The sequence below is a fragment of the Podarcis filfolensis genome (assembly GCF_964270895.1).
Source record: "Podarcis filfolensis genome assembly, chromosome: 1".
NCBI lineage: Eukaryota > Metazoa > Chordata > Lepidosauria > Squamata > Lacertidae > Podarcis > Podarcis filfolensis.
The window spans coordinates 11,174,045-11,188,183 of NC_139604.1; the positions used below are offsets into that span (position 1 = coordinate 11,174,045).

The window sequence follows — 14,139 nt, forward strand, 5'->3', positions numbered from 1 at the left end:
ATACTAAGTATCTACTCAAACATCTAATGTTTCAAAGAATTTCAAGTGTAAAGTCAGAAAAAGAACAACATCAAGGGGCGAAGGATTTTCATTTTTTTGTTAATTATTTAATCTATTTTGCCTCACCTTTCCTAAAGATCAATGTGATTTACAATAAAAAAAAATTAAAACTAAGTATGCCTATACTTTTGCAAGGGAAAGGGTATTTTATGCCTTTCTCACACTATCACCTCCCAATCCAACTTGAATTGTGTCCCCATCAGCTAAAACACGCCCCCAAAGAAAAAGAAGGTTATAGACCTTACTTTAACAGACTCAGGCTGCATCACAGGGGCTGACATGGCTATGGCACTTTGAGCATAAACTTGGTGATATGCTTGAACTCCATGATCAGAATATGGCTGGTAAACAAATGAATATTGAAAAACATATTTACAAACAAATATATTTACAAAACAAGTATATATTAAAAATAGCATAAACAGGAAAAATGTGCACAGAAAGCAATTTTCATTCCATCATTTCAGAACTGCTTTTTAATGTTATATTAGTTATCCAAGAACCCAACTGACCTTGGGCTAATTGTTTACCTGCAAATTTCCAGGTATTTTGTTTTGTTTTTGTCAGAATAGATGTAAAGGTGCAGACCTGATTCTGACTTCTGCTTGTTGTAGGTTAGATGTTAGGGCTATTACAGACACCTTTTTACCTGATTTGGGGCCAGGAAGGTTCAAAATGACTGGAAGAGATCCACAGTATATTTAAATAATTAGTGGAAGCATGTAATAATGCAGAACTGGCAGTGCTAAATGTATATAATGTATGATGCAAGGGGGAAATCTTATATTGACAACTTTATAACTTGCAAACCAAAGTATATCTATAGAATTTTGGCCCATCTACTGCACAACGGGCTGGGAAGAAATTTGATTGCTTTTGCATTAAAAACGAATCAATCCAATTTGCACTTTCCGAAACAATGTAAGAACCAAAACCCAGCCACCCTAAGAAAGTCACACCTATCCACATTTTGCGATGCAGTTCTCTCAACGTTTATAAAAAATGCATATATTAGGGAAAAGTGTGCATAAAATTATAGATTAGTGAAAACAACAGATTAAAATGCATTATATTAGAAAAATTGCTTGCAAAATGTGTATATTAGTCAAACATGTATACAAAGTATGTTTATTAGGAGAAATTAAATGCTGAAGAATTTTCTTGAGGATTTTCTCAAATTGCTGCAGAAACGTGGAGAACTGAAATGAAGATTAGAAAAATGAGAACTGAAATTGACAGATCCTTCCATCCCTACTGTACAGTGCCCCCCGCCCCCAATTTAGCTTGTTCTCAGGTACTTATTGAGCTAACATATCTTGACTAAAGATTGCCTATGCCCCTTCTATGCCTACTGGCACTCATGGTTCTTTGCAGATTATGTGTCTCCCATTTTAACTCTACAGAAAGTAGATGAGAAATGAATGGTTAAGTTATTTATTTTTAACCCTCCGGAGTCAACAGAGTTACTGTGGAGTCCAGCAGCTGTTTGAAATATTTGTTAACTTAGCAAACCTGAAGCACTTCATACTCCATGTATGCCTTAACAATTATGGGGTCAGCTATATTTATACTCTCTTTTCTATTTTTTATTTTAAAAAATATGTTTAACTTGCTAAGATATCAGGGTTCCTATTTATCTCTATTCATACTGTTGAGAGTTTAGGGGAAAGAGAGGCTGTATGCCTGAGTCTCGTCTAATTCCTGGCTCCAAAAAGGGTTGGAATCAAATGGAATATCCCATTGTTGAGTTAGCCAGCCAAGGGCCATAATGGCCCTAAGTATGGGTTGTTAATATAAGAAAGGAAGTTGCTCTGTGTCAGAGGGTAAATGGGTAGATCCCCTTTCACCTGGCTGGGTGCCCCCCCAACCTGGCTAGCAATTAGAAGGACAAAAACCAGAGTTAGGGGGGTGAGCTAGGAGCCAGAAGCAGACAGAAGCCTGAGTAAGAGCCATGTCTGATTTCTGCTTGAATCCAAGGCTGTGGCTATTGGGGGAATAATACGTTCTGCAGTGTTGGTGCTGTGAGCCCCTCTATTGTAGGCTCAGGCTGTATATATGTGTAAATAAACCATATATCATAAAGACACCACAGTTTCCACCTTCCCTAATTCCGAGGAAACCGAAGCCCAAGTAAGCACCTGGAACCCTAGAATCCCACACCGTTTGGAGATTGGAGTGGCATGCAACAATATGAATGGGACAATGAAACTACCAAACACCTAAGTTAACTGGGATCTTCTCGACTTCTCAAATCATGGTCAGGAAAACCTTCCACTTGATTCTACATGAAGGTCTTCCACTGATGGAAGCCTCCATGCCTGCTTGAATGCCACTATTGTGTGTGTGTGCATGCATGCATACACTTATATAAATTTAGCTATACTAACATGTGTGGGTTTGACCATTCTGTGCTGGTTTGCTGTTCAGTATGAGTTAAATTTTATGTCCTGCTAGATGTCAAATTGCAGTCAAGACATCCTGATTACTTTAAAAATTTGAAAGTGGGATATTTGTACATTTCTCTCTATGTGACATTTTTAAAACCAAGTTTCAAGACTAAGGGCTTCACCTCATAAATGAGACCATCATAATAGAGAACACATAACTGCACAGGAAATGTAAAGCTGGGTTGTGAAAGTAATAATTAATTAATAAATAATAATAATACATTTTACTGTTGTTATTATTATTATTTTGATCCTTCAAATGCTTCTACGAGCATTGGTGGTGAAAGGGATTTCTAATGTCAGCCAGGAATATACTGCCTATGTTTGCAGAACCCAAACTGAATTTAATAGCATATAATAAAAAAGCTAGTTTACTGGGTTCTGTCACACAGTAGCAAGACTAAGATTGCTTCCAGACGGATTGTGGATGACATGTTTTTTACAGCATCCACATGATGTTATTGCCATCAAAATGCCAACACATATTTTTTACATCTAAACTAGATTTCAACACAAAAACCCAGAAGTAAAAATAACCCATTATCCATCCATGGTTACTGCTCATCTGGATTTTTAGGGTGGGCAGTTTGTCATGTGTGCGATGATGTTTCAGTGGGTGGCTCTATCAGTGCACCCCTATTTCTACTGGCTCCTCACATGAGCGTAAGTTAGCTATTTTGTTTCTAGCAGCCAAAACAATGGACTCAGCTAGAAAAAGCGTTTTATATGCATTATAACACTGTGACACCAGATGGTGCTGTGAAGTTCCGTTTTTGCCAACGCAATTTCTCACAGTCGTACCTCGGGAGTCAAACACCTTGCGAGTCGAACTCGCTCCCGAACGCCGCAAACCCGGAAGTGAGTGTTCCAGTTTGCGAACGCTCTTTGGAACCCAAATGTCCCACGCAGGTTCCGCGGCTTCCGATTGGCTGCAGGAGCTTCCTGTAGCCAATTGGAAGCCACGCCTTGGTTTCTGAATATTTTGGAAGCCGAACTTCCAGAATGGATTCCATTTGACTTCCAATGTATGACTGTACAAAGTTTGCAATGTGTTTAATTGAAGCGCTTCCTGGCTGTGTCTAGATCCAACCAATGTATATGTGTCTACTTCCACTAACCCACTTCAGAGGAACTCTTCTTTCAAGATTTCCACATAGTACATGTGAAGGATTATGCTGGAGTACATTGCAATATATGCATCAGACTTTTTTAAAAGATTAATACAGCAATTTAATGTAGACCTTACGAGACTGGTGCTTTTGTACGTAATATTGTAAGCACGTGTATGTATGGAGTACCCAAGGTGAATGTTAAGTAAATTAGAGGAATTAAACGTTATGGAGAGTGGGAGAGAATGAGTGGTGACTGGGTGGGAGTGTTGTTGGGATTGCCTGGTAGATGGTGTGTGAATTGGTGATGAATGTGTAGCAGGGTTAGCTGATTAGTAAAGAACCAGTATTATTGTAGCCATTGTTGTACATATAATAAAGTAACAAATAAGATAAAGAAAGATAAATAAATAAATTGTGTTACACCACATGCCTATTATTTGGTTACACTAGGGGTGTGTTCAGATAAACATTATCTGATGTTGGCAGCAGGAATAAAGGGGGATTATTGAAATACCTATCAAAAACTCAACTCATAGCTGCACAACATTTGCTCCTGCACCACTTTTCAGATAATTATTTTTTAAGGTGAACGGACACAGATACAGAAATATCTGCTCACATGCCCAGAATGGGAAAAGGTAGGGGAGAACAAGGGAGGAATGACTGAGGGGAGAGACAGAAAAAACCCAACGCAGATACAATCTGACAAGCTCCACCCACTGGCATGGAGGACATGCAGAAGTGCCTTTACTGTATAACCTTTTTGTGATATAAGGTCCCTTGTCTGGAAGCACCCTACAAAATTGATATGAGATCAGGACTATGCAATACCGAACCGATAAAAGACCAGAGCTATACTGATAGAAGTGGGCTTTATTTCCAAACTGTTCCCTCAAAATTCTGTAAGATAAAATAAAGGGATCACTACATTCAGTGAGACTACCGAAGGGGTAAGTGTCACTGTAGTATACTCAATTAATTAGTACTGCTAATTACTTTCTCTCATATGTGAATGGAGAATACTCAGTCTATGAATGGCCCCCTAGCACACAGCCCTCATTGAAAGGTACCCCGCAGATTTCTAAAATGTTTGATTATAGCAAATTCTTTCTTCATACATTGCAATCTTATCAAATTATCTACAAATAATTAAATAGGTAGAGCAGATGCAGCCTACAAATACTTTTTCTGAGTATAAGTACCTCTGGAACTGCAGCTTCCATCAGGGAAAGAGGAGGAGCGACACATCCACCATCCTGCGCAATCTCCAGGGGCTGGTAAGTAATTTCAGAAGGATGTAGATAAAAGAATGAGGTGGGAGAGGCAGGAGACTAAAAAAGAGAAAACATTGTTTTGCATATGACACTCTCAACTGTTAGAAGAATTCAAGCTAAAGAAGAAGAAAAATTGTAATATATGATTTCAATGCAAATGTGATAACTATTATTTAAGTGGAATAACGTACTCTTAGCATTGACACTTACAAACCCATGTGTTCAAAAACGTGTGCATGCATTTGAATGACAGCTTGTTTCCAGTTTGAATTGAATTCTAGCTTACTCAAAGAGTTTGTCTCTTCCATCTCCATCACATTCCCTCCTCCCAAAATTCTACAAGCAAGTAATTAGGACTATGCACCAAAAACAGTCCCAGCTAATACCTGAGGTAATGTAATGAATCTACTGAAGGCCGTATTTTGAAACTGTATAATTTTGAAACTTCTAGGATGTGAATTTACTGGCTTGTACCCACACTTCGCTCCTGCCAGCAGGAATATTCCCTGAGCAGCATTCCACTCAGGGGATGCTCCTATAGGCAGACTTTTGCCTCTTCACTTTCACTCTCTGAATAACTGCTCCCAGAGGGCTGAGGGAGCCCCACTCTCAGGAATGGTAAGGGGCTGAAACCCCATGAAAACAGCAAAAAATTACTCCTCCCACTCCCATCCACCAGCAGTATCCCCCTGAATTAAAAGTCCATTTCATTCCATTAAGTCTGGACCTGCATGTCCACCAGGAGCAATCAGTATCACGTGGCATCATGAAGTGTATACCTCAAACCCACAGAGAGTAGTATGGTATACTAGGTTTAAATCCACACCACAAATCCCAGCCACAAAGGCTACTAGTCACCTCTGGCCAGTTACTATCTGACAGCCCTAATCTAATCTTACATAATTGTTCCAAGGATAGTAGTGGAGGAAAGGGGACTATTTATACTGCCTTACACTACTTAGAGGAAGGGTGCAATATAATTGTTATAAATAAACAAACAGATTATGGAGACTGAATATGATTTACCTGTGGAATACTCCACTGCCATTGTCCTGGAAGACACTGTGCAGGAGCCTGTGGTAATTGAAAACAACAGTATGCTAAAAAAAAACACCCCAAATTCCACATTTACACCGTTTGTAAAATAAAATATATGCTGAAGACATTAACAGCAATACAGCAGAGTTAAACACAATATACGCCAAGGTGGACATATTGTCAATCTTTCTTTCTTTAATAACATATAATAGTTTAATTATCTTTGGTTCCCATGTTCAGGACATAGGCAAGTTACCTGCTCTGGCTGACCTTGTACTCTGAAGGAGCAAATGCCTAGCTTGTGGGTACTTCTGGATACATTTATGTCACCAGAGGCCCAAGTGTCCTCTGTGGCTTTTACCAGCTTTGGTTCATCAGCTAGGACTGCTCCTGGACAGGGATAATCTAACCACAGTAGTTCTTGAGTTGGTAACCTAAAGGTTGGATTACTGCAATGTGCCCTTGTGCCCGGTTCAGAAGCTCCAGCTGGTGCAGAATGGGGGGGGCAGGGGGGCAGACTACTGATGGGTTCACATGGCCAAGAACATGTCCCTTCCAATTCAACATTCAAAGATTCCATTTGACACCATTGTTAAAATATATACACTGGCTGTCCATCTACAGCGGTACCTTGGTTTACAAACTTAACCCATTCTGGAAGTCCGTTCTTAAACCGAAACTGTTCTTAAACCAAGGCGTGCTTTCCGTAACGAGGCCTCCCGCCGGCGGTGCCCTTCCACTGTTCGGCTTCCGTTCTTAGACCGAGGTAAAGTTCACAAACTGGGACACTACTTCTGGTTTTGCGGAGTTTGTAAACCAAATAGTTCGTAAACGGGGGTGTTCTTAAACTGAGGTACCACTGTACTACTGAGCCTGCTTCAATTAAGAATACATCTTTCCATAATGGTTTATGGTTTCTGAAAATATTTTTTTGTTAAATATAAATATTACTGTAAACCACTTAAGATTTTTATTTTTTTTTAGGCTAGAGTGGTAAAACAAACAAACAAACAAACAAACAAACAACTATGAAGTCAATTAAACTATGAAGCACAATTTCCTCTCCTATGCTGCCATAAAGTAGCCAAAAGCATCATTTATTTTTTTACCTGATAATGATATGTAGGTTGTTGATAAACAGGCTGAGCTACCATCACAGGAGAACTAGAAATAGAACGTGACTTTAAAAAAGAGAACAGCAATTAGAATCTTACTGAGTTGTCCAAAGAATTATTAATATGCTACTAAGAAATACATTTTAAGCAATACACTAAAGCACTAAATTATAAACAAACAAACAAATCATTTACATTAAGTCACAGATCAGAAGTGCCATTTGGGCTTTTGCTATCTATCCTCCTTTATCCTCCAAAACAAATTCCCCTTCAATACACTTTTCATAGTTAACCACAGTACAGTGGTACCTTGGTACTGGAACGGCTTGACTCCCAAATAAATTGGCTCCCGAACGCCGCAAACTCACCACAAAGTGAATTTGGAGTGGGATACTGCATACACAAAACTGCCAGTAATCTCAGGGCTGTACGTTCAAGCCCTACATTAGGCAAATGATTCCTGCACTGCAGAGGGTTGACTAGATGACCCTTGTGGTCCCTTCCAACTCTACAATTCTATGATTCTTTGAAATCCTATGGAGAATCAGACTAGGATCATTCCTATGATTATTATTATTTCAAAGTTACAAGGGCCCATAGAATGGCTACAATTCTGTGTTGCATGCATTTGCCATTTGCTTGCCCATCCAAATTCTTTTTCATAGTTATTCCTGCTGACTCCCTCAATTCCTTTTTTATATTCAGGGGAATATACTGCACCCTTTGAATAAATATACTTTTTAGTTGTTACTGGACAGCAGAGTTGCACTTTTCACAAAAGTTGCTTACAACAGAGGTATGAAACAAGGTTGCACAGTTAGAAAGGCAACAATGTATACTATATAAATTAGTGCTGATAGCTATTCAGAGAAGACGATTAGCTTTAATTTCCAAAATCTAACAATAACAAACCCAAACAGCTATTGGCACATCAGCATTGTCTCAGAACAAAAGAAATTACGTACAGGCCATGGCTGTGGAACAGAAGCAACTTCGGGAGTATGAAAATAAGCTACACCATTATGATATGTGTATGGATATCCAGTTGAAGTAGTCAAGTACATTGTTCCAGCTGCTGGCATTATACTGGATCCTAAAATAAGCAGTAACAAAATTGAAAACTCACAGGTACTTTGCATTCTATCCTTTAAAAAAAAACCTCACAGGTACTTTGCATTCTATCCTTAAAAAAAAAAATCTAATACATATGGGTTTGGATCCAACAGACCACTTGAACCCAAGAGAGCAGAAAGCACTTCTACTTGCACACTGAGAGCTCTTAAACCTCTGCAAATTTCTTAGGTTGCAGTTACAGCTCTCCATAGCACACAAACGCGATGAGGGGTTGGGGGCTGACTCTCAACAAGTGGCTTTTTGAAGGATGCAGAGAACTGCAATGGGAAGAGAGGCAGAAAAACCCTATTCTGTGAGCAGAACACAGCACACACACTTTTAGGATCCAAGCTATGATGCTTGTAAATATACTTTATCAATTACGAGTAGAGCAATTTTAACTGGGATGTGGGTGGGAGGGAGCGAAGCCGAAGTTTCCACCATTTTCAAGGCCCTGCTGGCTTGTGCTGGCCAAGGTAGGAAACGTGTGCATGCTTGGGTCTTCTTCTTTTTATCTTGGCAGTTCTTTTGTTTAATTTCTCACTCATTAGTTTTTGGGGCAAGAAACCAATTCACTTAACTATAATAATTGGTTGGAGGGATTAACTGTGCCAGCTCCAGGCTGGTGTAGTTGAGAGATCCAATCCTAGGGCCTCTCAGAGGAATCAATGGTGTTGGATCAAGCAAACCAAAGGGAATCTCCAATATGTCCCATTTCTGATCCTGTACCTCTAAGCTTACAGAACTTTCCACAAATGTGACTGTGGGCTCTGGGTCAGACATGTCCCCCATCAACACAGAGCAGAGAAGCATTTCCACCCCATCCTAATCCCCTCAAATCACAACATCAGAATTTCCCTCTAAATCGCAAAATGTGTTGACAGAAAATTTCAGCTCACTGCAATTTAATAGTAAGAATAGTAAGAATCATTCTATGAAACTGACTAATGCAGGCACAGGCAAACTCCGGCCCTCCAAATGTTTGGGAGTACAATTCCCATCATCCCTGACCACTGGTCCTGTTAGCTAGGTATCATGGGAGTTGTAGTCCCAAACATCTGGAGGGCCAGAGTTTGCCTATGCCTGGACTAATGTGATGAAAAGAATCAACTCTGTATCACCATCAGAAGGCATGTGCCTCAGCTGGGCCAGAAGCCTTCCACTATCATGAGCTTGAGTTCGACTATAGATACCGTATTTTTCGCTCTATAGGACACACTTTTCCCCCCTCCAAAATTTAAGGGGACATGTGTGTGCGTCCTATGGAGCGAATGCAGGCTCCTTGGCTTCAGCGATAGCAACACAAAGCCTCCAAAGCGCAGAGGGAGCAGTCCCTCTGCGCTCCAGAGGCTTCGCGTTGCTTTTGCTGAAGCCTGGAGAGCGAGAGGGATCGGTGCACACCGACCCCTCTCGCTCTCCAGGCTTCAGGGATAGACGCCTAAAGCCTTCGGAGCGCAGCGCGAGTTCCCGCTGCGCTCCAAAGGCTTCAGGCGGCTGTCCCTGAAGCCTTCGGAGTGCAGCGGGAAGTCGCACTGCGCTCCAAAGGCTTCGGGTTCCTTTTGCTGAAGCCAGGAGAGCAAGACTCTCCTGGCTTCAGCAGAGAGGGAGAGCTGCGCAGTGCCCCTTCAGCGAAGCGGGAGGAGAAATGGAAGGGGATCCGTTTCTCCTGCCACTTTGCTGAAGGAGCGCTGAGCAGAGAGGGGGAGATATTTTTTTTCTTGTTCTCCCCCTCTAAAACAAGGTTGGGTGTGTCCTATAGAGCGAAAAATACGGTAATCTTGCTAAGAGAATATTAACACTCACTAGTAGGCAAATAGAACAGTAACAGTACAATCCTATGCATGTCTACTCAAAAGTAAATACTACTGAGTTCAAAGAAATTTACTCCCAAGTGTGTGTGTATAGGATTGTAGCCTAAATAATTCTTCACAGCACTGGCATAGCCCAAGATTTTTCCAAAACACCCGCAAAAGATGGGGGTAGGGGGTAGGAAGCAAGCAAGCAAGCAAATACATACGAGGAATCCCTACTTGTTGTTTTCTTATTGCTGGACCAATATTCAGTTTTTTATCCTTATAATTTAGTTTTTCAGCCTAAGCCAAAGCAAAGAAAATACATACAATTATTTACCTTAATAGTTTATTTTTCAAATGTATTCAAATAATGAATGTCTCAAACATCCCAATAACATCTCAACAACACGTTTTACAGATACCTTCAGTTCACCTCAAATCTTAATGGAAATGTCTTGTGAACTCAGTCCTTTGTTTTGTGCCAAATGGTGAGCAAGACTCTTTTGAACTGGACAAGTATTTGTTTAAATAATGTATTCAACTGCGCTTTATAACTAACTACAGTGATCATAAGGATTGAATCAAACAGAGTGGATTAAAAAATAAATAAAACCATCTCAAGTGGATTTAAATGCATAATATTTTGATCCATAAAACTTTGATAACTATTATAAATTTTATAACTTTTATAACTATAACTAACCATAGCCACAAACAAAAAACAATACCTCCCATGCATTGCTAAATTAGCCAAAGGCCTGGGAGAAGAAGAATGTTTTGGCCTAGCACCTAAAGATATGTAATGAAGAAAGCCGGGCAAGCCTCCCTGAGGTACCACAAAATGGGACCTTCTCAGTAGTAGGACCTTATCTTTGGAATCACCTCCTTTCTGAAGTAAATCTGGCATTGAAATAGTTTACCTTTCCACAGCGGTTGAAGATGTACCTCCTTGTCCAAGCCTTCAGATAGTGGTTGAGTTAATATGCCAGTAATTTTGACAGTTGCTGTTTATATATACTTTGGTAATGTTTATCTGTTTTATGTTTTGTATTCAATGCTTTTACTCTTGTGTTACAAATATTGGGTGAAGAGTGAAATTATAAACTAAACAAATGAACCAATAAATAATAAGAGTACAAACTGTTTTTGCAGGTCCCCATGTCTAACGTACCACATTATTTTACAAAGTAGTTCATTTTTTCTGTGCATCTGTTTGTACTCTATACGTCTGGACACCTCTCAAAATATTGTTCCCAAACTTGGCATGAAACTTTTTGAGGTGGGGGTGGAAGCGATTGTTGTCGTTGGAATGCCAGGCACCATTTGGAATCAAGGCAGTGGACCAAAACAAGACTTTGGATTAACTTCACTCGATTTTTGGTGTGGCAGGTCCAAACTCACAAACTCACAAACGACATTATCCATTTAAAAATCACAATATTTTTTGGTTTGTGGGCAGCACCAGGCACTCCCCACTACCATACCATAAACAAATGTTACTTGGTATTACCAGTTCCTATCTGTGCACAAATATATAATTTTTAATGAAATCATGTTTACCTCTTGTAGTATTTTCTGAGCGTCTTCCTGAGTTTCAAATGTGATGAAACCATACCTAAGTAAAACAGCATGTTTTTCTTAGCATATACTATATTTGCAACCTTCCCAAACAAGAGCTGCTGCTTGACATGCATAAAATGAATGCCTCTGCTAATATCACATAAAATGAGGAAGAACCACTGACTGACTTGAGCACTATGGATCAGTATATGTACCATATCAAACAAAGCCAGATTTTGAAATCCATTAAACATAATCTTTTGGCTGGCTTCCCCAAAACAAATTAGAGTTCTCATGGCCTTTACCAGGATGGTGGCTTTTTACCACGGTTTAAACTTAGTTTAAACTATTCTACTTAAAACTAGTCATTAAAGTTTCCTATTTTAATCTGTTCTATCAATGCGCAACACCTTATTATGGGTTAATTTCAGCATTTGTTACATATTCAAGTTTGTGAATGAATGGATTAAACCAAGATGACATACATAAAACGGTAACTGACAGAAATGTTTATATGTATAGTTAACATAATGAACCAGAAGTCTGTCTACATGCTTGCTTGCCTGTATGTATGTATACTCTCTATACTTTATTTTCACTAGATTGTTGCCACATTGTGAACTGGGAAGACTTGACTGACAGAAGTAGCGGCATATCCCATGGCAGGTCGGGCTGAATGGAAGTGGAGGGAGGAGCAGCTTTCCTTCAGCACTCTGTGTGAGATGGAAATGCAATGCCTATGGCATTTTGGTCTATCAGTTCAGAGCAGTGAGGAGCACCAGGACCTCAGGACAGTAGCAAGAGCTGAAGGAGAACGTGGATGTGGTGGTGGTGAAAATAAGAAGTCTTGCACCAACCTGTTGGATTTTCCACCCTGGAGGTGGGGCCTGTTGGCCCATATTTGGCTAGCTCACCTTTAGAGTGGGGAAGCAAACTCCCACCCACCTTCAGTTACCTGCAAGCCTCAATTGGCACCACTCCCAACCAAGATCTGACAGCAGAATTACTTCCGAATGCATGCGGCCTCTTACCCATCACTGTACCTGTGCAGTCCAATTGGGGATGGGGAGTGTGGGCTTTTGAAAAAGAGGGAGGCTAGAGCAGAGAATTCAAGCAGAGCATGCGGGGCAGTGGGCAGAGTCTCCCTTAGAACTTCCACAAGGGGAGAAGCCTGTGGTTGTGAGATAGTCAACCACAGTACCCTAGTCTGTGAAAACATGAAATGCCATCTTGCCTTTTGTTCCTATGGTTTGGAAAATCATAGCGTAAACTGATATATACTAATTACCTCTAAATAGGAAACTTTTTGTAACTCTTTGTAAACTTTTAACTTTTTGTAAAAGAGCTGGTACTTTCCTTCCAGGACCTGAATGTACCATGAATGACTATGACTGCATAGTTCTGCCTTCTGGAGTGAGCAGGAGGAGCAACTCAGACGAGGATATCCTCCTCCACTGTAGGGAAAAAATGTTGATTTTTAACTATGAGTACAATCCTATGCAAGTCATCTACCCAAAAGCAAGCCCTACTACGTTTAATGAGACTTAATCCAAGTTAAGTGCGTATGGGGTTGTAGTTTTAAGGTGCTCATGTCTTGTTAATTATGTAATAAGGCTTTTTTTCCTGCATGCATTGCATGAACTAGTATTATTTCTACTTGATCAACAAATGGTTTATTGTACTAACCCCTTTGATACTCCAGCTCTGTCATTTACTATTTTTACTTCTTTGACGCAGCCATACTGGGAAAAAAACTTCCTTAGGTCATTCTCATTAGTCTAGTAAAAGAAAAAGAAAATGATTACATCATCAAATCATTGCTATAAATGTACTTAAAATCATCATTTAACTTTGATTTCCTTTATGGGATGTTTTATTTTTTAAATCACATTAATATTGATCACACCATTCTGTATCAACAATTCCACTAACTGAATCATATCTGTTGTCTTTTTAAATTCAATTTTCAAAAATCATAATTTGAATACTATTTTTTAGTCTACTGGCCTTAAAGGCAACCTTTCAAGTAGAGGTTAAGTAGAAGTTCCTGCCCCCTTAGAACCACTGTTGGAAGAGGATTTGGGCTAAAAACTTTCTAGGCTCTACCAGGCCCAAAATTACAACTCTTTCTCCTTTTCTTTTCTATTAAGTAACAGTTTACTAGAGATGAGAAGGACAAGCAAAGTGAACAAATCCAGTATTTTCTCACTGGTTGGTGTTTGTATCTTGAAATTCTTGTGCAGTAGCACTATACCTGTCCAACAAATACATAAAATTAGAGCCTAATTTCTACATTTATACACATAAAACTATACAACAAATGATATAAGCAACCTATTAAGACAGAAGTGGAAAAAAAATGATTGTATTGCTAAGGAACCAAGATCAGAAAAAAAAATACCTTAAAATCGATTCCTCCAACAAAGATGCGATTAGGAATGACTGTTCCAAATCTTGGGGCACTTGTGGGGTTATTTAAAGGCACTGGCGACACAGTGTTAGGAGACGGAGACAGAGAATCAGTTTGCATCTGATTTGTAGTTTGCTGTTTAAGAGAATATAGTCTTGTTAAGATTTATTTTCAACACAAAAAAATTGAAATGCTAAAAAGACAAATCACAGCTATT

At 39.5% G+C, this 14,139-nt stretch overlaps 2 protein-coding genes across 14 annotated transcripts in view; one reads left to right on the plus strand and one right to left on the minus strand.

The window, feature by feature from the left end:
- The window catches only part of COQ10B (coenzyme Q10B), a 376,006-nt gene that overhangs the window by 123,792 nt on the left and 238,075 nt on the right, over positions 1 to 14,139 (plus strand). The gene's annotated exons all lie outside the window — the stretch shown is intronic.
- BOLL (boule homolog, RNA binding protein) overlaps positions 1 to 14,139 on the minus strand; it is a 35,456-nt gene that overhangs the window by 8,330 nt on the left and 12,987 nt on the right. For 8 of the 13 annotated variants that reach the window (XM_083572306.1, XM_083572301.1, XM_083572305.1 and 5 more), the window contains exons 2-10: positions 13,914 to 14,057; positions 13,199 to 13,290; positions 11,513 to 11,567; positions 10,177 to 10,252; positions 8,012 to 8,139; positions 7,041 to 7,112; positions 5,920 to 5,967; positions 4,822 to 4,950; positions 306 to 401 (exon numbers count right to left, since the gene is read on the minus strand). In XM_083572306.1, the coding sequence (XP_083428432.1) occupies positions 306 to 401; positions 4,822 to 4,950; positions 5,920 to 5,967; positions 7,041 to 7,112; positions 8,012 to 8,139; positions 10,177 to 10,252; positions 11,513 to 11,567; positions 13,199 to 13,290; positions 13,914 to 14,042 (825 nt within the window). In that variant the 5' untranslated portion in view covers positions 14,043 to 14,057. Of the gene's footprint in view, positions 1 to 305; positions 1,260 to 4,821; positions 4,951 to 5,919; positions 5,968 to 7,040; positions 7,113 to 8,011; positions 8,168 to 8,205; positions 8,278 to 10,176; positions 10,253 to 11,512; positions 11,568 to 13,198; positions 13,291 to 13,913; positions 14,058 to 14,139 lie in introns of those variants that run through there. The other 5 variants (XR_014538679.1, XR_014538680.1, XR_014538681.1 and 2 more) reach the window with 2 other exon arrangements.